This window comes from Antechinus flavipes, chromosome 4 (assembly GCF_016432865.1).
Source record: "Antechinus flavipes isolate AdamAnt ecotype Samford, QLD, Australia chromosome 4, AdamAnt_v2, whole genome shotgun sequence".
Lineage (NCBI taxonomy): Eukaryota > Metazoa > Chordata > Mammalia > Dasyuromorphia > Dasyuridae > Antechinus > Antechinus flavipes.
The window spans coordinates 79321884-79344257 of NC_067401.1; the positions used below are offsets into that span (position 1 = coordinate 79321884).

At 33.3% G+C, this 22374-nt stretch overlaps 1 protein-coding gene across 1 annotated transcript in view; it reads left to right on the forward strand.

The window, feature by feature from the left end:
* DNAH14 (dynein axonemal heavy chain 14) overlaps positions 1-22374 on the forward strand; it is a 386173-nt gene that overhangs the window by 93122 nt on the left and 270677 nt on the right. Inside the window, exons 16-18 of the mRNA XM_051996560.1 lie at positions 3097-3260; positions 3791-4138; positions 19498-19839. Coding sequence (XP_051852520.1) covers positions 3097-3260; positions 3791-4138; positions 19498-19839 — 854 coding nt within the window. The remainder of the gene's footprint in view (positions 1-3096; positions 3261-3790; positions 4139-19497; positions 19840-22374) is intronic.

Consider the following 22374-nt stretch of genomic DNA (forward strand, 5'->3'; position numbering starts at 1 on the left):
CATCATCTGAAAATTGTCTGTTCATATCCTTTGACCATTTATCAATTGGAGAATGGCTTGATTTCTTATAAATTAGAATCAATTCTCTATATATTTTGAAAATGAGGCCATTTCCAAAATATATAGAGAACTGACTCAAATTTATAAAAAATCAAGCCATTCTCCAATTGATAAATGGTCAAAGGATATGAACAGACAATTTTCAGATGGTGAAATTGAAACTATTACCACTCACATGAAAGAGTGTTCCAAATCACTATTGATCAGAGAAATGCAAATTAAGACAACTCTGAGATACCACTAAACACCTGTCAGATTGGCTAAGATGACAGGAAAAAATAATGATGAATGTTGGAGGGGATGCGGGAAAACGGGGACACTGATGCATTGTTGGCGGAGTTGTGAACGAATCCAACCATTCTGGAGAGCAATCTGGAATTATGCCCAAAAAGTTATCAAACTGTGCATACCCTTTGATCCAGCAGTGTTTCTATTGGGCTTATACCCCAAAGAGATACTAAAAAAAGGAAAGGGACCTGTATGTGCCAAAATGTTTGTAGCAGCCCTGTTTGTAGTGGCTAGAAACTGGAAAATGAATGGATGCCCATCAATTGGAGAATGGCTGGGTAAATTGTGGTATATGAGTGTTATGGAATATTATTGTTCTGTAAGAAATGACCAGCAGGATGAATACAGAGAGGCTTGGAGAGACCTACATGGACTGATGCTAAGTGAGATGAGCAGAACCAGGAGATCATTATACACTTCGACAACAATATTGTATGAGGATGTATTCTGATGGAAGTGGATTTCTATGACAAAGAGACCTAACTGAGTTTCAATGGATAAATGATGGACAGAAACAGCTACACCCAAAGAAGGAACACTGGGAAACGAATGTGAACTATTTGCATTTTTGATTTTCTTCCCGAGTTATTTTTACCTTCTGAATCCAATTCTCCCTGTGCAACAGGAGAACTGTTTGGTTCTGCAAATATGTATTATATCTAGAATATACTGCAATATATTTAACATATATAGGACTGCTTGCCATCTTGGGGGGGGGATGGAGGGAGGGAGGGGAAAAAACGAAACATAAGCGAGTGCAAGGGATAATGTTGTAAAAAATTACCCTGGCATGGATTCTGTCAATACAAAGTTATTATTAAATAAAATAAAATTAAAAAAAAAAAAGAAAATGAGGCCTTTATCAGAACCTTTAACTGTGAAGGTGTTTTCCCAGTTTATTGCTTCCCTTCTAATCTTAGTTTGCATTAGTTTTGTTTGTACAAAGGCTTTTTAATTTGATGTAATCAAAATTTTCTATTTTATGATCAGTAATGATCTCTAGTTCATCTTTGGTCACAAATTTCTTTCTCCTCCACAAGTCTGAGAGATAAACTATCCTATGTTCCTCTAATTTATTTATAATCTCGTTCTTTATGCCTAAATCGTAGACCCGTTTTGATCTTATCTTGGTATATGGTGTTAAGTGTGGGTCCATGCCTAATTTCTGCCCTACTAATTTCCAGTTATCCCAGTAGTTTTTGTCAAATAATGAATTCTTATCCCAAAAGTTAGGATCTTTGGGTTTGTCAAACACTAGATTGCTATAGTTGTCTATTCTGTCTTGTGAACCTAACCTATTCCACTTACCAACTAATTTATTTCTTAGCCAATACCAAATAGTTTTGGTGACTGCTGCTTTATAATATAGTTTTAGATCAGGTACAGCTAGGCCGAAAGTGACAATTCTTATACTACCTTTCTCACAAGGTGGTTTTGAGGAAAACACTTTGCAGAATTTGCAACTCATGTTCATTTTTTTGAGCCCAACCAACTGATTTTACAAAAAACTGAGATCAAAAGAAATAAAACCACTTATCCAAGTTTGTGCTGGAAGAACTTGAACATCTGGACACCAATTCAGAGTTCTTTCATTCTACAACTTCCCTATTTTCTTTTCTTTCCCTATACCTCTTTGTGGGAATATTTTAAAAATGTTTTTATTGTTTTCTTTATTTCTGGTTATACATGTACATTGATTTTAATACATATTTCTTTATGAATCATGTTAGCAGAGAAAAACCTTTTCAGCTTTTTCAGTTTCCTCACTTATTATATTAGAGGTAGTTTAGATAGACTTTGATAACTGTGTCAGTTTTAGATCTGTGATCCTATGAATGAAAAAAAAAGGGGGTCAGGGCCAGACAAGATCAAGGAATGGTAATAGCTTATATGATTGAAATAGAATCTGTGAAAAAGAGTAAAGCAAAGTATGGCTTTAAAAGGACATTGGAACCAATGATCACAAAGCTTCAATTTTTTACTTACAGGCAATAGAAAATCACTCAAAGTTTTTGAGCCAAGATAATTATGTGAAGATCAGGTCAGATGATAAAAGTGTGAAGGAACATTATTTTAGAAGCTGTATGAATAAACTGAAAGAAAGATAATGGAGGTGACAAGATCATTTAAACAGCTGATATGTCAGTCATATGGAGGATAAAAAGAATGAGGCTGGAGAAAAGAATAGTTAGTGGATTATTGTAGTATTGGTCTGGCGTGATCAAGAAATTAAACAAAGGTATTACCTTTGAAAATAGGAAGTAAAGATTTGAGTTAGAATAGAAATCTCAGAAGAATTTTTTGAATCTTTGTTAGAGATGAAGAAAAAGAGCCACAAAATGAATACATTTTAATCCTTTGATAGTAAAGTAAAAGAGGATAAAGATAGTGATAAACACATTAGGGGTTTTGGGGCAAACATATTGGCATGGTTTGCTATTTCCTTCTCTAGCTCATATTCTTTTTACCCCTGCCCAAGAATCCTATACCAATTTAGTCCAGAACTTTCCCCTGGAAGTGTTTTCACTGTATCATTCCTTTACCCAAGAACTTCTGTAATCCCATTTTTTTCCAAATATAAATCTATCTAGTGTTAAAGACCTTCTCTTCATCAAATATATACTATCTTTTAGTTTATCACCTCTATTTCTTAGTAACTATGGATGCTATAAATAAGATTTGGGAGTTATTATAGATGAGATTGCTAATATGGACCTAAATACTAATTTTTAAATTATTTATTTTTAGCTCGTTTCATTCCTTTCAGTCAAGATCAGCGTCTGTTTATCTTTGTCTTTAATCCTATGACTATGGAAGTACCTAGTGAACAAGAATTGAAGAGACAAAAAAGGCTGATAAGATGGCCAGATCACTCTGTCCTATTTGAAATGGATCCTCTTTATCAAAAAAATGTGAGTTTAGTAAAAACAAGGAAACAAAAAAAAACCCTTCAAAATAAGATGTGAATTAGTAAATATCCAAAGCTAGTACCAAGCCCAGTGTCAGGAAGACTGAGTTCAAATCTTGCCTCAGACACTGTGTAATGCTTGGCAAGTCAGTTTCTCTCATCTATAACATAGAAATAAAAGCACTTACCTCTAAGAATTGTTATGAGGATCAGCTGAAATAATATTTATAAAGCATAGATCTGGCCACATAGCAAGTGTTAAGCAAATGTTAGGTATCATCGTCATTATCATTGTCATTTTTAAATCTGCCATTCTGGCAAAAGTGATATAAAGAAGAAATTTTAGTCTGAACATTTCTCTATAGCAATTTAGAACTGATATTTAGCCTGATAAAATTTAGTCTTGAATTTGGCCTAATGAAATTGACTTTCCAAAGTGAATAAATAATTTAAATTTAATCAAAAATATTAAAAAGTGCAGCATCCTTGGTGTTCATAATAATTCCTAATTTACCATTAATAATTTATTCACAGATTGTAAACCTTCTGACCATTGTTGGTAATTCAATGGCACGAGTTGAACGTTATAGCCACCAATTTCTTCAGTTTTGTACCATGGTAGAACAAGCAAAGAAAATGGCATATAAAATATCAAAAATACAAGAACATTTAACCTCAAATGACTTTAGAGATATTTTGGATGTATACACAGACTATTTTAGAGATGTTGTTTATATGCCTATTGAGAAACGCATTGAAATTATCAAAGTTGTGAGTCTCGAATATCAATCAAGTTGCTTACCATATGTTCAAGACGTCATTAAAATGAGTCATGCATTGTTGGAGACCATTATTCAAAAAAAGAATACAAGCCTCTTTGAAGTAAGTAATTTGCTAATGTTCTTTACTAACATTGTTATAGAATATGGAGTGTGATTAGCATGTCTTGTCTAGAAAATGTTCCCCTATAGTGACAACTGTTTTTTACACTTAGACTTTTGTTAATTCCATTACTCCCCACAGAAAACTGTTATACTTAATTACACAGTCATACTTTGGGCAATATAAATCTTAGCCTGGGATCCTCATGACAGTAAAGGTCCAGGTATACTTCAAAGTTTTTCTTAATCTTTTGGCTCATAGATACTTCCTCAAAAACTTCACAGTTTATGCAAAATACCTCAAAGATGCTGAGACCAATTTCCAACTTGTAAACATATAGTTTTCTTTATGATAGAAGAACCCCATAAGTAAGTTGCATGCATAGAAAACTGCAAACAAGGAAGAAAAAAATGGAAATGAGGGCAACACTTGAAACTCATTCCTATCTGAACTGGTCAACAGATTTAATGTACACAAAGTTGGGTGACATAAATTTTACTAACCATGGAGAGGGGAGAGGGAATAGGAGGAAGAGACAAGAAATAATATTAAAATATGTTCAGGGCAAGATTAGCACCATGCAAAAACAAAAAATCTCCAACTTTGGAGAATCAATCCCAAAGACCAGTTGGGAAGGAAGAAAGGGAGCAAGGGTGGGTGATTGGTTATTGGTTATTGGACAAAAGAAAGAGAAGATGGAAATGGGAGCAGTAAAACATTCAGCATAGAGCATTGGTACTAAACTCAGTCTTTTCTCTCACTATCCTCTATATAAAAAAAGGAACAGGAAACAAAGAAAGGAAAAACTGAGTTTAGAATGAAAGAAAATATACAATTGGTATTCATACTTATAAATAGGATGAACTAATCCTTAAAATAAGAGCACAGTAGCCGATATGAATTCTTGTTTATAAGAAACACATCCAAAACATAATGATTCATACAGAATTACAAGGAGGAGCTATCATATTTCTGCTGAAGACAAAAAAGCACAAGTAGTAATCATGATCTCATCTAAGGCAATAGCAAAGGGAAAAAAAGACTTTATTCAAAGAGACAAACAGGAAAGATTCATTATGCTGAACTCTATTATAGATAAGGAATTAATATAAATACTTAATATATATGCAATAAATATGATAAGATATAAATTTTAAAGGAAAATTAATGGGTTAGTAGTACAAATTGGCAGTAGAACTATAATGATGAAGATCCTCAACATACCTATGTTCATACTTAAACAAATCTAACCAAAAAATAGTGAGTTCTTATCCCAGACACTGGAGTCTATGGGTTTATGAAACAATAGATTACTATAGTCATTGACTATTGGGTCTTCTGTACCTAACCTATTTCACTGTTCCACCATTTTATTTTTAGTCAGTATCAAATAGTTTTTAAGACCTGCTGTTTAATAATAGTTTTTAAATTAATTCTCTAGGATTCTTTAATAATACCATCATATCATCTATAGAGAGTGATAGTTTTGTTTCCTCGTTGCCTACTCTAATTCCTTCCATTTCTTTTTGTCTTATCACACACAATGCTCATCACCCTCCTTTCTTTCCCTCAACTGTAATAGGTCTTTTTTTGCTCATTTTTCCTAGGTAGTTAATTATTGGCATTTTGCCATTGCTGTCTTATTTTGAGTTTGTGCTCTGATTTTCTCTCTTTATGGCCAGGGCTCTTTTTTTTTCTGCTTTTTTGTTCGTATTTTAATTAATAAATGGTCAAAGGATATGAGCAGACAATTTTCAGATGAAAAAATTAAAACCATTTCTAGTTATATGAAAAGGTGCTCTAAAACACTATTGATCAGAGAAATGAAAATTAAGACAACTTCTGAGATACTACTACACACCTGTCAGATTGGCTAAGATGACAGGAAAAGATAATGACGAATGTTAGAGGGGATGTGGGAAAACTGGGACACTGATACATTGTTGGTACAATTATGAATGGATCCAGCCGTTTTGGAGAGCAGTTTGGTACTATGCTCAAAAACTTACCAAACTGTGTATACTCTTGGATCTAGCAGTCTTTCTACTGGGCTTACATCCTACAGAGATCTTAAAGGAGTGAAAGGGGCCCACATGTGCAAAAATGTTTGTTAGCCTTCTTTGTAGTGGCAAGAAATTGGAAGCTGAATAAATGCCCATAAGTTGGAGAATGTCTGAATAAATTATGGTATATGAATGTTATGGAATATTATTGTTCTATAAGAAACGATCAGCAGGATGAATATAGAGAGGGTTGGAGAGACTTACGTGAATTGATGCTAAGTAAAATAAGCAAAATCAGGAAATCGTTATACACAGCAACAAGAAGATTGTACAATGATCAATTCTGATGGACATGGCCCTCTTCAACAATGAGATGATTCAAACCAATTCTAATTGTTCAGTGACAAAGAGAGCCATCTACACCCAGAGAGAGGACTGTGGGAATTGAATGTTGCCCACAATGTGGTATTTTCACTCTTGATGTTATTGCATTTTATTTTCTTTCTCAGTTTTTTCCTTCTTGATTTGATTTTTCTTATGCAGCAAAATAACTATATAAATATGTATACATATATTGGATTTAACATATATATTAACATACTTAACATGTATTGGATTACCTGCCATACAGGGGAGGGAGTGGGGAAAGGGGAAAATTTGGAACACAAGGTTTTGCAAGGGTCAATTTTGAAAAATTTACCCATGAATATGTTTTTAAATAAAAAGTTTTAATAAAAAGAAAAAAGGGAAAAAATGCTCTAAATCACTATTGATTAAAGAAATGCAAATTAAAACAATTCTGAGGTACCACTTTATACCTCTCACACTGGCTAAGATGACAGGAAAAGATGATCATGGAGGTGATGGAAAACTGGGACACTAATACCTTGTTGGTGGAGTTGCAAAATGATCTAATCATTCTGGAGAGCAATTTGGAGCTATGCTCTAAGGGCTATCAAATTATGTATACTCTTTGATCTAGCAGTCTCAATACTGAGTCTGTATCACAAATAGATCATAAAAAAGGGAAAGAGACCCATATGTGCACAAATGTTTGTAGCAGTATTTTTGTAGTGACAGGGAACTGGTTGGAGAATGACTGAGTAAGTTATGGTGTATGAACATAATTGAATATTATTGTTCTATAAAATAATCACCAGTATGATTTATGAAAGCTCTGGAGAGATTTGCATGAACTGATGCTAAGTGAAATGAGTAGAACCAAGAAAACATTGTACACAGCAACAACAAGATTATGTGATGGTGATTGAATTGGCTTTTTTTTTTTAACTATGAGATGATTCAGGCCAATTCCAAAAGACTTTTGATGAAGAGAGCCTTCTGCACCCAGAAATAGTACTGTGGGGACTGAATGTGAATCACAACAAAGTATTTTCACCTTTGTTGTTGTTGTTGTTTGCTTACTTGTTTTTTTCTTATTTTTTTTCCTATTTGGTCTGAGTTTTCTGGCGTGGAAATGTGTTTAGAAGAATTGCAGTGTTTAACCTATATTGGATTATTTGCTGTCCAGGGGAGGCAGGAGATAGGGAGAAAAATTTTGAATACAAGGCTCTGCAAGGGTGAATGTTGCAGCTATTTTGGCATGTATTTTGAAAAATAAAAAGCTATTATTAAAAAAAAACAAACTTAAGAAAATAATGGAGAAAATATTAATATACATACACACATACACACACATAAATAAAAGAAAGGACCTCAGTGTCTGGTATCTTATCCTGCCAGGTGATTTTAGGAATCTTCCTAAGACAATTAATTCAAAAGGAGTACTTAATTACTATTTATTGATTGACTAACTGAAATTCTGCTCCTTCTTTACTCTTGAAGTGGTAAAGCCTTACCAATTTCTTTAAACTAACAATCTTCCTTAAAGGATGCTATTGCAATAATAAACAGTTTCTGTAAATCAGAGAACTTGTAAAACTCTCCAGATGGATCTCTGAACAGTACAGGTAGGCAACTATTCATGCAACTTAATTTGCTGTCATTTGATTAGATCTCAGTATGTTGTTATAGCAAAGCAAAACTTAAAAGCAAAACTTGTTACACTGACTTCCTGGGCAATTTAGATAACCCTACCTAGCTCTTCCCTCTACATTATCTATTTAACTTAAGTCACTCAAAAGTAGCTGCCCTTTTTTTCTTCTGTTTTTCCCTATCAAATCAAGATGGTATTAGAATACACACAGTTCTCACACAGTTCTTAGAATACACATACATTAGAGAGTTTTATGAATTCGGCTCACTTTTTGTTATAGAAAGTTTTGCTGGTTCGGTGATCCCATTGTTCTTAGTCTTGCTTGTCAATTAGTGCTGAGAGAGACTCTTGGGGGAGTATTAGACTGCAGCTTTTGTACCACTTGCCATCCATACATAGGGTTCATCCCTTACCTGTTTGTTAGCCAGCAAAAAAGAAGCCCTTTCCCTTTATCTATCATTTTCTTAGGATGATAATTAGGGAAGAAGTGAGATTCAATGGCTCAGTCCCTTAGATTTATATTTATCTGAATTGTCTTTATCTCGTTGCAAAATTTATCAATAAAGCTACTTTCATTTTGAACCCCATTTTGAACCAGTGATCAATTAGTGAATATGTTGCTACCTTGACATATTTTATAATAAATATTTTTTTAATTTTCCTTTTCTGAGTTTTGCCTCATTAATCAAGACACAAAGACTTTTCCTTTTAACAAAGTGAGCCAATCAGAATTTTGAGGGCTTTCACCCAAGGCTTTTACTGTGGGAGAGCTTGCTCTACCTCCACGAGCTGGAAATCAGATATTAATTGATAGTGGACTTGAGCAGACCCCTGTGATTAGTTAGAAGAGATACAGAATTTACCTTCCCAAAATTTAAAATAGATAAAAGAGAAATGGATCCTAAAATACAAATTTTGATTTTTTTTTCATTTGTGCACAAAGAAGGGAAGGCAGAAGAAAAGAAAAAGAGTCATATTAAGTAGATAGTCTCATATTCGTGTGCATGAAAATAGAAGTATTCCTAAAAGGAGAAAGATGAGAAAGTCTTCCAAGAACTTCCTAATAGACAAGCTGTAAAAGCTTAGAAAAATCCTGCCAGTTGTATCTGCAATAGAATAGTAAGACGTGGTTAGAAACTGGAAAAATTATATTATGGAGAGAAAAATGTTAGCCATATAAAGGATAGAACCTTAGGCATTAGAATTAAATATGCATTCTAAATGTGATTTGAAGATCAATAGCCTAGATAAATATGAGACTTTCAGCACTATTGAGTAAGGCTTTTAACATAGCAATTGTCTTCCTTATCTTATGAAAAGTCCAACCTATTCCTCCCCTACCATAACCTGGACCCAGATACTGTTGTGGATAATGGGGATAGGAATACCTTTCAGAAGGGCTGAAATAGAATTTTTAAAGCTTTTAAAAATAAAAATGTAAAAGGAGAATTCCTCTCCCCTTATGACTTTGGTCAAATTGGAGAGACAGATTTTAAAAATTTCAGTCAAGTGCAGATTATTTCTATAGGTAGAAGGGATGTGATTAGAAAATAAACATTAAAGGAATTTCTTTAGAAATGAAAGAAAGAGAAAAATTTTAAGCAAGTAGAAATTAAAAATAAACTAGGTAGAAGGTGAAGATAGTTTTAGTCTTTGTTAAAGTTTGGGGTTTTTTTTAGAGTTTTGGGAAAAGATTCGTTTTTTTAAAAAATCTTAGATAAGGAAGATATGAGAAATTTTATCTTGTTATTTTTTATGATATGGAAACTATAATAAACTTTCATGGACTTTTTTGAAGATACAACATTAAAATTCTGTCCTTGGATTTATGTATAGAATATATATTCATAATTTCATTACCACATAATAGAAGTTATGTTTGCAGTTTCCATGTTTCATAAAATCTTCATTGATTTTAAAAGATAAATGAGATAAACTCAGTGAAGACCTCTCATAAGACCTCTGATTTGAGACTTTGCAATAACAAGTTGAGCTATTGCTACAAACTTCAGGTGTTCCATTACCTTAGATAAACATTTCCCTCCTGTCCCCCCACCTTTTAATTGGCATTTAAGTACTTAATGGGTAAAGAGTTTGTTATTTAATAATATTCTTTTGTTTCTGTGATAGATTTCTATATTTAGTGTGGAAGCCTGTACTCCCTTAGACAATGAGAGAAGAAGTCCCGGAGAGGGGCATGTAGACTTCTGGTTAGGTTCTATATAATCGTGTATTCTGCAGTTTATACTTTGCACTCCTCTACTGCCACCTTGTCTGTTGGGAGTTGCCCTTTTTCATGAGATTGTAATAAATCACTTTTTGCTTTTTACCTTGAGAGTCTCTGATTTTAATTTGTGTAAGGGTTGCTGTCCCCTCATAAAGACAAAAAATTCAAGATAATCATTTTAAATTTTTGTCATTTGACTAACTGAAAGCAGTTGGCCCTGTAATTTAATGTCCTTACCCACTAAATGACCTTTGGGACAATTGAGATTCATTATGATTCCATTGTAAGTATAGATTAAGATATGAATGGATTTATTCTGCTCTCATTTTAAGTGATATGTGCTCTTCTATTGGTACCATTGTGATAAATCAAAACTTAAAGTAAAATATATTCCTTATTTGGCATTAATGCAAAGAAATAAAATGTCCTTCCTTCCTTCCTTTTTTCTTCCCTCCCTCCTTCCCTTCATTCTCTCTTTCTCTTTTTCTTTCTCTCTCTCTCAGCAGCAGCAACCCAGTAGTGTTACTTATTTTAATTAGATATAATTGTTCCATGTTTGATAATATATACTGAATTTTAGATATGATCAATATAAAATGGTGAAAGCAATAAAATGAAGTGACTTCTATATAAAAGGATTCAGAGCTCCATTCAAATAAATTGATGCTATTTGGCATTCAGTTAAATGCATGTACACATTTTATTATATTTTAAAAGTTCAAAATGTTATTTGTTGTTACTATGTTGTGAAAATTGTGAAATTATACATGGAATAACATAAAGTTGCATCTTGAGCTAACATAGTTTCAACAAACTCCAGTCTTAAACTTTTATTCTTATCTTAATGGGCAAAATGAAATAATATAATACTTTAAGAGATGGTTATCTGTTAGTATGGAGGTTTACAGTAATTGGCCAGTGTTGGTTTTTGTTTTTTATTTTAATGATTTATTTTTATACTAGGATGAGGTTAAAACTCCTGGGGAAGAAAAAAAAGAAGGAAAGTATGTTCATTTTTTGTAAAGGCTTGGTAAACTTTTTATTATTGCAATAAGATAGTGAAAATAATGATTGTACTTACCCCTAAGGTGTAATTAGTGAAACTTGCTATTTGAGTTAAAATCTCTTGGAATTATAGGGGTTGGGGGACAGAGCCAAGATGGCAGAGAGTAAACATATCTCTATCTGAGCTCCTCCAAACTTTCCTCAAGTTAACAGCAGATTAAACCTCTGAACTGGTTTTAGAGTGAATAAATATTTGGAGTACAACAAATTTCCAGAAGAAGATACTTTGCAATAATTTCAGAAATGGTCTGTTTCAATTGGGCAGGGGAGAGGCTGCTACTCCAGACTGTAGCAGAGGGAGCCCAGAGCAAGGAGCTGAGGTGGGGAGTGAAGGCATTGTGGCACCTGTGCATCAAGGAATCTACTGCAAGGCTCTTAGGCTACTCTGTCCAGATTATAAGCCAGTGGTTCAGCACATTATCTGTAAGATAACCAATGTAACTACAAATACAACTGAACCCCAGAAGAATGTGGGGCCTTGCTGTGCCTACCCAGCACTGGAAGTCAGTCAGCAGCACCAGGCCCAGGACAAATTAAAGTAGCTGTCACTCCTCTGCCTTAAGAGCAGACATCAGCCTTTAAAACAACGAGCAAAAAAATCCCAAAAGAACTCTGGCCATAGATAGCTTGTATAGAGAAAAAGAAGAACAGAACTTAAACCCTGAGATTCCTAAAGGCAAATTTGGAGCTGATTTGGGGGCTCCAGATGAAGCCCCCAAAGGTGATGTGAGTTGGTCACCATTTTGGAAGAATTCTCTTGGAAGAATTCAAAAATTAGCTTAAAAGAGAGAAGAAAAATGAGGAAAGGAAATGAGATCTTTGCAAGAGGGTATGGAAAAGGAAAAACAGGAATTATCTGAAGAAAACTCCTTAAAAAATAGATTTGATGAACTGGAAAAAGCACATAACTCATAAAATAGATATGAGGGAAAAAACAATTTATTGAAAAACAGAATTTGTGAAATGGAAAGAAAATCAATGAACAAAACACCTCAATTGTCCAAATGCAAAAGGAGATTTAAAAAAAACTAATTGAAGAAAATAATTCACTAAAAATTAGAATTGAACAAATGGAAATGGATGATTCAATGAAACTTCAAGAATAAGTCAAACAAAACCAAACAAATTAAAAATAGAAGAAAATGTAAAATGTCTCTTTGGAAAAACAACTGACCTGGAAAATAGATCTAGGAGAGACAATCTAAGAATTATTGGACTTTCTGAAAAACATGATGGAATTGTAATTGATATTGTTACAAATTTTTAATTCAAGTATAATTATCTTATTGATCATTAAATCAGTAAACTATCATTCAAGGGAAATGCTATATACTGCTCAAAGGGAGACTATCTCTGAATTACTTCAGGTCGATGTTTGTGTGTAGGTAGATGAAGGAGATGACCTTGTAGGAATCTCTTGATATTCCAATGTATTATTTCCTTTATAAACAGGAATGTTTTCTATCTAATTAATTCTGAGCCTAGCTATGGATACTTTTTGAATGAGGTGGAATTTTATTATATATTAGCTATTCTAAAATCTTTATTATGACAGAAATCAAATATCTTGGCAAATATATATGCATATTCATAAGACATATCCATTCACACATCCATATGTAGATTAGGTGGATATATATGTATATATACACAGACATACATAGACATGATATAAACATAAACTCTGGAAGGGAGAGTATGTATGTACATCCTAGTAGATAAATCCTCAACATAAGGTTGAGTCACTCTGTGCCCTTAGGCTTAGGCCTGGAGAATCATTTTTGTTGCTGTTATATCCATGTCCTTCCTACTTTAAAAGCAATTTTTTCTAACGATAACAAGAAAAAATGTAATTTATATACCTGTCTCTATATTTATAGCTATCTATACTTAGAAATGTGTTTACATGCACACATATTTTTATAATGATTTTTGTCACAATATCTCTTGATTTACTATATAATAGCTGAAAGTATGAAACATCTTGCTATTTTCAATTTGAATTTGTAGTTATTTTATGTGCTAAGCAACTAAGTGAATTAGTGCTTAAACTTTTCATCTATTTGCCAATACATATATAATACATATATGTATTAATAAATATACATACACATACGGATCTATGTATAAATATAAGTCTCTGAAGTATCTCATTGTTTCAGAATTGAGAGAATGATTTTACACAAATAAAGAAACCAGCGAAACAAAAATATAAGTCTATTAATTTCTGTGGTTTGTCAGAAACCTCTTTTGTTTTCAGCCTTAATGGGCTTCTAAGACTGCTTGTCTCTCTGTATATAATTTAGAATTAATTAAGTTAGTCCCAAATCTTCTTTAAATAAGAATCTTTAAAACAAATTCATAGGTGTAACTATTGAACTTAGGGATAAGAAGCATCAATGAATGCTGGTAGGTGTATATTCATATATAGGACTAGATCCTTAAAGTGTCTCCTCTTTCTAAGTGGGGAATTAGTTGGAGTAAGAAAATTGTGAGAAAGCAACAATATCAGATGATTATATATCTATAGCCTTTGAGCATGATATAATTACAAGTTCTGAAAATTGAGTTCAGGACTTTACATTTAAAATTGCATTGATAATTGTGAAAAAGACAGGTAGAAACAACAAGTGCCATGTAATAACAAAAATTTTGTAAAGTTTCAGGTCAATTATGGATTCCTAATTTGATACTGTTCTTATAGCTTTATTGTTAATAGGATTAGAATCATGAGACTTGAGGTTTTTGTTGTTATTGTTGTTGTTTTTGTTTTTTTTAACCACACAAGCTAGTTATTGGAAAAAGCAAATTTGAGAGATTTTATTAAATTGTATTGAGTCCTGTTGCTGCCAGATTTTAGTAGAATTACCTAGAATTGCTCAAAATTACTTGGAACCAAAAAAGCAAATTTATTGGTTAAAAAAAAAAAAAACCCTCTCATGGCTGTCCTAGGAACAAGGCCTATTCTGGAATGTCCAAGGGAAAATGCTTCCAAGGACCAACCAACAATGTGAAACATCTCAGACTCAAGATGAAATGTGCTATTAACTGAACATTGGGAGTGCGTTAGCAGGTTACAAGGAGAATTGAAGTTATTTACTATTAATAATTATTATCATTACTTTGATCTTTTGTTTCATAGTATTTATTTTTACTGAATTTTCTTGATAATTTTACTTATATGTAAATTTCCATACTAAAATTAGTATGTGGTGAGCCCTCTAAATAGCTTGGTCTGTGATTTGCCTTACTTTACATACATAACCTATTTAACAATATTTGTTTCATTGCTAGATACATGAAAGTGTGACTTCCTGTACCTAACTTTCTTAAACTTTATGACATTGTTGGAAATGTGGGAATTACAATTTGTGATGCTTATGGCCACAACATGTTTTCTGTTGTTTAAGTTTCCTAGCTTGAAGCCACTAATGCTTGATCAAATTGATTTAGTAAAAACAGCAGGAATTAGGATGATACAATTGAAGATAAAGAAGTAATATGAAACAGACTATAGCATCAAATGGAGGAATTATTAAAAGTAATGCTGATTTAGCAATCCCATTTTTTCCATTCTTACTTGATAATCAATGTTGAGGGAGGCTCAATTGAAAGAAGCATCACCCAGCCTGTAGTTTTTATATTACCTGCCTAATTATCTGTCTTTTCCACATTTAGGTAAAGACTGTGTTTCTTCACATTTTAATTTTAGCAATTTTTTCATAAACTTCTTTTTTTCTGCACATTTTTGGAGTCAAGCTGTTTACACAAAAGAGGGCAGTAGTTACAACTTGTTTTAATTATCTTTACATAAAAATTTACTTTTTATAACAACTACCATATGGGGTTATGATGAGGGTTAAATGAGTTAATGTGAATAAAGCACAAGACAAAACTTAAGACACTATAAATGCCAGCTATTGTTATTGCAAACTATTTCTTCTTTTTATCAGACAAACTCTTCATATATTCATGTCTTCATATATTTGACACAATAAAACTTAAGTAACAATAACTAAGCAACTTAAGTTTTTCTTGTAACCATATTTAAAACATCAAGCCAATATATATTTTGCAGGATTGTTGAATAGACATTTTTACATTTCACGTTAATTCTTCATTGTCTGTCTTAGAGTTAAACTCATCTAGAAATTCTGGCCAGAGGTTGAGGTTCCTTATCCTTTCTTTGTATAGTCAGTCTATAAGCATTTATTAGACACCTACTGTGTGCTACACACTATGGTAAGAAATAGTCATATTAAAAGAGACAAAATACAATATCTGCCAATGAGGAGCTCACAATCTGATGGAGAAAATAAGCAAATAAACAGCTATTTTTAAAAAGCATTATTTACAGTATAAATTGAAAACAACAAAGATAAGACACTAGTATTTAAGAGAACATGGAAATTGATAAATGATCAAAGGTTATGAATAGACAATTTTAAGATGAAGAAATTGAAACTCTTTCTAGTCATATGGAAAGGTGCTCTAAATCACTATTGATCAGAGAGATGAAAATTAAGACAACTCTGAGATAATGACAAATGTTGGAGGTGATGTGGGAAAACTGGGACACTGATATATTGTTGGTGGAATTGTGAATGGATCCAGCCATTCTGGAGAGCAATTTGGAACTATACTCAAAAAGTTATCAAACTGTTAACAAAGTTATCAAACCTTTGACTCATCAGTGTTTCTACTGGGCTTATATCCCAAAGAGATCTTTAAAGGAGGGAAAGGGATCCACATGTGTAAAGATGTTTGTGACAGTCCTTCTTGTAGTGGCAAGAAATTGGAAGCTGAATGAATGCCCATCAATTGGTGAATGGCTGAATAAATTATGGTATATAAATGTTAGGGAATATTATTGTTCTTTAAGAAATAACCAGCAGAATGATTTCAGAAAGGCCTAGAGAGACTTACATGAACTGATGCTAAATGAAATGAACAGATCCAGAAGATCATTGTACACGGCAACTACAAGATTATGCAATGATCAATTCTGATGGACGTGGCTCTTCTCAACAATGAGATGATTCAACCAGTTGCAATTGTTCAGTGATGAAGAAAGCCATCTACACTCAGAGAGAGGACTATGGAAACTGAGTGTGGACCACAACATAACATTTTCACTCTTTTTGTTGTTGCTTGCTTGTATTTTATTTTGCTTCTTTTTTTTTTACTGGTTTGATTTGATTTTTCTTGGGCAGCTCAATTGTATAAATATGTATGCATACATTAGATTCAATATATATTTCTACCATGTTTAACATATATTGGACTACATGCCATCTAGGGGAGGGCATGGGGAAAGGGAGGGAAAACTGGAACACAAAATTTTGCAAGGGCTAATGTTGAAGAATTGTCCACACATATGTTTTGAAAAATAAAAAGCTTTAATAAAAAAATAATAATATAGAGAACATGGGGAAAGCTCTTATACAAGATGGTAGCTGAATGGACGATAGATTGGAACTGAGAAACTCATAGGGTAGGCAGATTCACCAGTATTCTATAGCAATGATCCAGGCATGAGGTGATAAAAAGTATTCACCAAGATATTGCTTCACTTCTCTCATTCTATTCTTAATCGCTTAAAATATCTTTATTTTTTAATTGTTATCTTTTTCCAGAAATACTCACTCTTCTTCCTGACTTTTCTCCTAATCCAACTTCTCTTTTACTTTCAAGGACAACACTGTCTTCCCTTAGAAGTTGTTTTTGATTCCTCACTATCATTGCTCACTCTTCTAATATCTAATCTGTTGCCAAAGTCAGCCAATTTCACCTATGAACTATTTCTCAGGTATATCCCTTTTTCCTTCTGATATTGCTACTGCTTAGGCACGCATCACTTTCCTGTTTTCTCCCGCCTTCCTTCCCAACTTCTTTTCTTCCTTTCTTATTTTTCTTCCTCCTTTCTTTTCTGCTTTTTTCTTTCCTTTGATCTTTGCTTCCCTCTTTCCTTTTTTCTTTAAATCCTTCCTTGCTTCTCTCCTTGTTTCCTTGCTTCCTTCTTTTTTTCCTTCCCTCCTTCCTGACCTATTAAAATGGCTTTCTAGGGCCTGCCTTAAGTTGCTCCAATTTATTCCCTCTTCAGCCACCAAAATAATTTTGCTAAAGCACTGTCATCCAATCATGTCACCACCATTTAGTAAACTTTTTTGGCTCCCTATCTCCCGTTTGCCTTTAAAATCCCTTCATCATCTATCCCTTCTTTACCTTTCCAGTTTCCTTACATCTTAATCTCTGCTATGTACTCTTTGATTCAGTGTCATAGCTTCTGATGTTTCACAAACAAAACATCTCTTATCTCCAGATATTTTCTCTGATTATATCCCATGTTTAGAATGTTCTCCCTCCTCATATCTGCCTTCTGACTTCTCTGGCTTCCTTCAAGTCCCAACTATTTTCTACAAAGAACTTTATTAATCCCTCTTGACTCTCTTGCCGTCTATCTTTTAATTTTTTCCTATTTATCCTGTATATAGTGTGTTTATATTTATTGGTTTGCTTGTTGCCTTTCCCATTAGACTCTGAGTTTCTTGAGGGCAAGGGCTGCTTTTTGTCTCTTTTTGTATCCCCAATGTTTCATAAAGTACCTGATATATAGTGGACATTTAATAAATGTGTATTATTGCTTGGTGACAGTATAAGAGGAGAGAAGAAAACCTATTCAAGGGATGTTGCAAAGGTAAAATTGATAAACATTGGCAACAGATTGGATACAGGAAATAAGAGATAATGGGGAATCAAAGATAATTCCTAGATTTTAAGTATAAGATACTGGGAGGATGGTGGTGCCATTGACAGTAATACTTTTAAAGTTTTAAAGAAATAAGGGTTTAGGCAAAAAGGTAATGAGTTCAATTTTGCTCATGCCAGATTTAAGGTGTCTATTGGACATCCAAATTGAGATATCTGAAAGGATGTTGGCCAGCAGAGCTATTGGGGCAGAATAGGTAGATTTGAGAATCATCAGCATAGAGGATGATCATTAAATCCATGGAAACTGAGATTACAGATCAAATAATACAGAGAGAAGTGAAGAGAGCCCAGGACAGAGTCCTGTGAAACACCACTGGTAAAAGTAGGTGACTTTAATGAAAATCTAGCCAGAGATCAAAAAGATGCAGTCTAGTAGATGGGAGGAGAGTAGCAAGAAAAAGAAGTGTTCTGAAAACTTAGAAGAGAGTATCAAGTTGGGAAGAGAAATGTCAAGGAGAAAGAGAACTGAGAAAAGATCAATGAATAAGGTAAATTGAGAGAGATCTTTGGTAACTTTGAACAGAGTGGTTTTAGTGGAATGGTGAGGGCAGAAACCAGCTTGTTAAGGGTTTAAGAAGAGAGAAGCTAGAGAACTGAAGACAGATATTACAGATTTCTTTCTCAAGGAATTTAGCCACAAAAAGCAAATGAAATATAAAACAATAGTTAGCAGGAATAGAAGGATCAGAGGAGAATTTTTTGAGAACAGAAAAGACAAAGATATATTTTAAGTGGTAGGGAAGGAGCCAGTCAATAAAGATGAAAGATAATTGATGGAATTGAGTAACCCTCTATAGAAGATGGGAAGGAATATTTTCACTTGTGCAAGTAAAGGAATTTGTCTTGGTAAGGAGAAAGGTTATTGCTTGTCTTTTCAAGGATGGGAGGAAAAAAGAGAATTTGGAACTCAAAATTTAAAAAAAAATGAATATTTAAATTTTTTTTGTAATTGAGAACAAATAAAAAGCAAAAGTAGGAAATAAGGCCACCTTTTTGTGTGAGAGAGTTTGAAAGAAAACATAGTAGAAAAGAGCCTAAAAGTGTTATAAGATGATGAGGAAGAGAGGAAAGGGAAGAACTCATAGTACATGATCTCAATTTTTTCTGTAAAATATGAAATAAAATTTTCATTTGAGAGAAGGTAGGAGTCTTGGAAAGTTTGAGGAGGAATGAAAAGATTTGTAAAAGCCACTGTGGAAAATGGGATATATGTTAATAAGAAAAGCATATAACGATTGCCTAGAAAAAAGTAAAGACCCAGGATTTGCAAATTAAAATTAATATTTTTTTATTTCAGATTATCCAGTCATCATTATTAAAGCTTAGCAGTGAACTCACAGGTGTGGAAGAATTTGTGGAACACTTGACGTTCTTAGATTATATTTCATCAAAAATGCCTTCACTAGATAGAGAATATTATATTATCTCCCAAATGTATTCAGTCACAAAACGCTACAACGTCACTATTTCACCAGAACAAGTTGCATTGCTTCATGTTCTTCTTTTCAAATATAAGCAACTTAAAATAACTTTTAAATTTCATGAATCAAATAAGGATAATGCTATTATTAGATTCAAGACAAATTTGGATGGGTATATGTTCAATTTGAAGAATGAAATTAGAGACCTGAAGATCAAGGTAAGTTTCTTTTATAAGAAATATTACATTTCATTTAAATCTATACATAGATGAATAACTTGATTTCTAAAAATTTTGAAGATATTGGTTATATGATTTGGGCAAAATCTTACTGTTATTGTTTAGTCATTTTATGTTTAACTCTTTATGACTCCATTTAGGATTTTTTTAGCAAAAATACTGGAGTGGTTAGCTATTCTCTTCTCTAGTTTATTTTATAGATGAAGAAACCAAGGCAAGCAGGGTTCAATGTTTTGCCCATAGATAAGGGTCTATCCATTGCAACACCTATCTTCATTAAAGGATTATCAGATTGAGTCATGTGTTATCACTGACTGATCATATGTCTTTGGACAGGATATTATACTTCAATTTCTCCATCTCTAAATAGAGTTGATGATTCTGACCTCTCTTTATGACCAAGTTAAACAAAATATGGTATACTGACAATATAATGGATGCAAAAATGGAGAATCTGGGATTTGATTTCAGTGTTCTCCCTAAGCAACTATGTGACATTGGACAAATCACTAAATATCTCCAGATGAGCTTATTTTTCTGTAAAGTAAGGAAGTCTAATTAAATGATCTTGAAGGTCCTTAACAGTGATAAAATTTGGCTATTTTTTCTGAGGAACTAGATTTCTTAGAACAAAAATGGCTACATAAATGACCAGGAGTATAATCATGAATACATCATCCTACCAATATTTAATAAAAAATAATAATAAAGCGAAATGAGCATTCTATATCTTATAGTGTGATTTCTTCTTGGGTAAATGTATTTTTGTAAGGTTTTATCATACATATATATAACACTTTAAGGTCTGTAAAGCACTTTGCATATGTTATTTCTATTTTCAATGAAAATAGTTCTTTTAAGTTGGTGCTATTATTAGCCCCTTTTTACAGATGAGGAAACTAAGACTAAGGGAGATGAAATTACTTGCACGGTCATACAATAAGAATCTGAGGCAGGCAGTATTCAAATTCAAGTCTTCTTGACTTTCTAGTCCAGTATTTTATCTATTCATTGCATCCACTCTGGTTTGCATTGATTGGCCAACAACAGATCCCAGCCCAATCTTTACTTGGTCTTTTTTTTTTTTTTTTTTGGGGGGGGGGAAGGGGAAGGGAAGTGGAAGGGGCAGTTGGGGAATTCTGATGGTTCAACCTGAATTTAAATAACAGTTATTTCTGTTTTAGCCAAAAACCCTGAGAGTCTTCCCCTCCAGATTGGATGGGAAGTATGGAACTGGGTAAAAGGAGCCATTTTTACTTCATTTTTACTTAGTCTTAATCACTGAATGGGCTGTTCCTCTGAAGAATTGATAACTGAGAAAGACATTAGCTCAAAGTCTTCCCACTGTAACCTAGTCCATTTGCACTCAACCTGATCTACATTTTGTATCCAGATGGTTCTGTAGGAGACAGTAAAACTGGTGACTTTGTATCCAATTCACTTTCTTTCTTTTTTTTTTTTAATTTTATTTAATAATAACTTTGTATTGACAGAATCCATGCCAGGATAATTTTTACACAGCATTATCCCTTGCAATCACTTATGTTTCGTTTTTTCCCCTCCCTCCCTCCTCCCCCCCCCCAAGATGGCAAGCAGTCCTATATATGTTAAATATGTTGCAGTATATCCTAGATACAATACATATTTGCAGAACCAAACAGTTCTCCCGCTGCACAGGGAGAATCCAATTCACTTTCAAGTCATGACACCATCTTCATGCTATTGTGGTCCTCTTTGAGAATGATGTACAAACACTTTATTACCTAGCTCCTTCTAATAATCTTATTATTGTTGCAGGTTAGATGACACAATCATTATTATATTGTGGACCTAGTTGTGGTTGTTTATTATATTAATTGTACCAGTAAAAATATGCTGGTGACTTGACTAGTAAATAAAATTCTCATATTCTAAGTTAATGATTCACTCCATATCCCAATGGAAAGAATTGGAGCCTAAGAATAGTCCCCCAAAAGCCTTTGGAGAATGTTGCTTTTTAACACTGTTGGTCCAGGGGAACTCTAGTGGCCCAGACATTTTCCTTTTCCTCAACTCCCTTGAAGAGCAATCCCTTTACTATTATTGTTGCTCCTTCCTGAAATGCAGATCTAATAGAAATGTTCAATGTGCAAAGAACCTATAAGTTCTAGTCTCCTGCCTGCCATTTAGTTACCAATATAATCTCAAGCAAGTCTTTTAAAACCATCTGGGCTTCTACTTTCCATCTGTAAAATAAGAGGTTTGGACTATTGAGAAATGGATGGGCATTTGTTATGAAAATTAATTGGAGAAATGAAACTTAAATTAGAAAACCAAAATCCACAGGGACCCCAAGGAATAAGCAAGGGTGAAGTTTATCTTCTTCCAAAAAGAATGTAAGCTCCTTGGGGGCAGGGACTTGCTATATAATGAGGAGTAGAGGTTCATGTCCTGTAACTTTTGTAACATCCAATTAATGGGGAATGAGAGGAGGGACTTGTGCTTCAGGATAGGAAATAAAATGCTACATTTGGA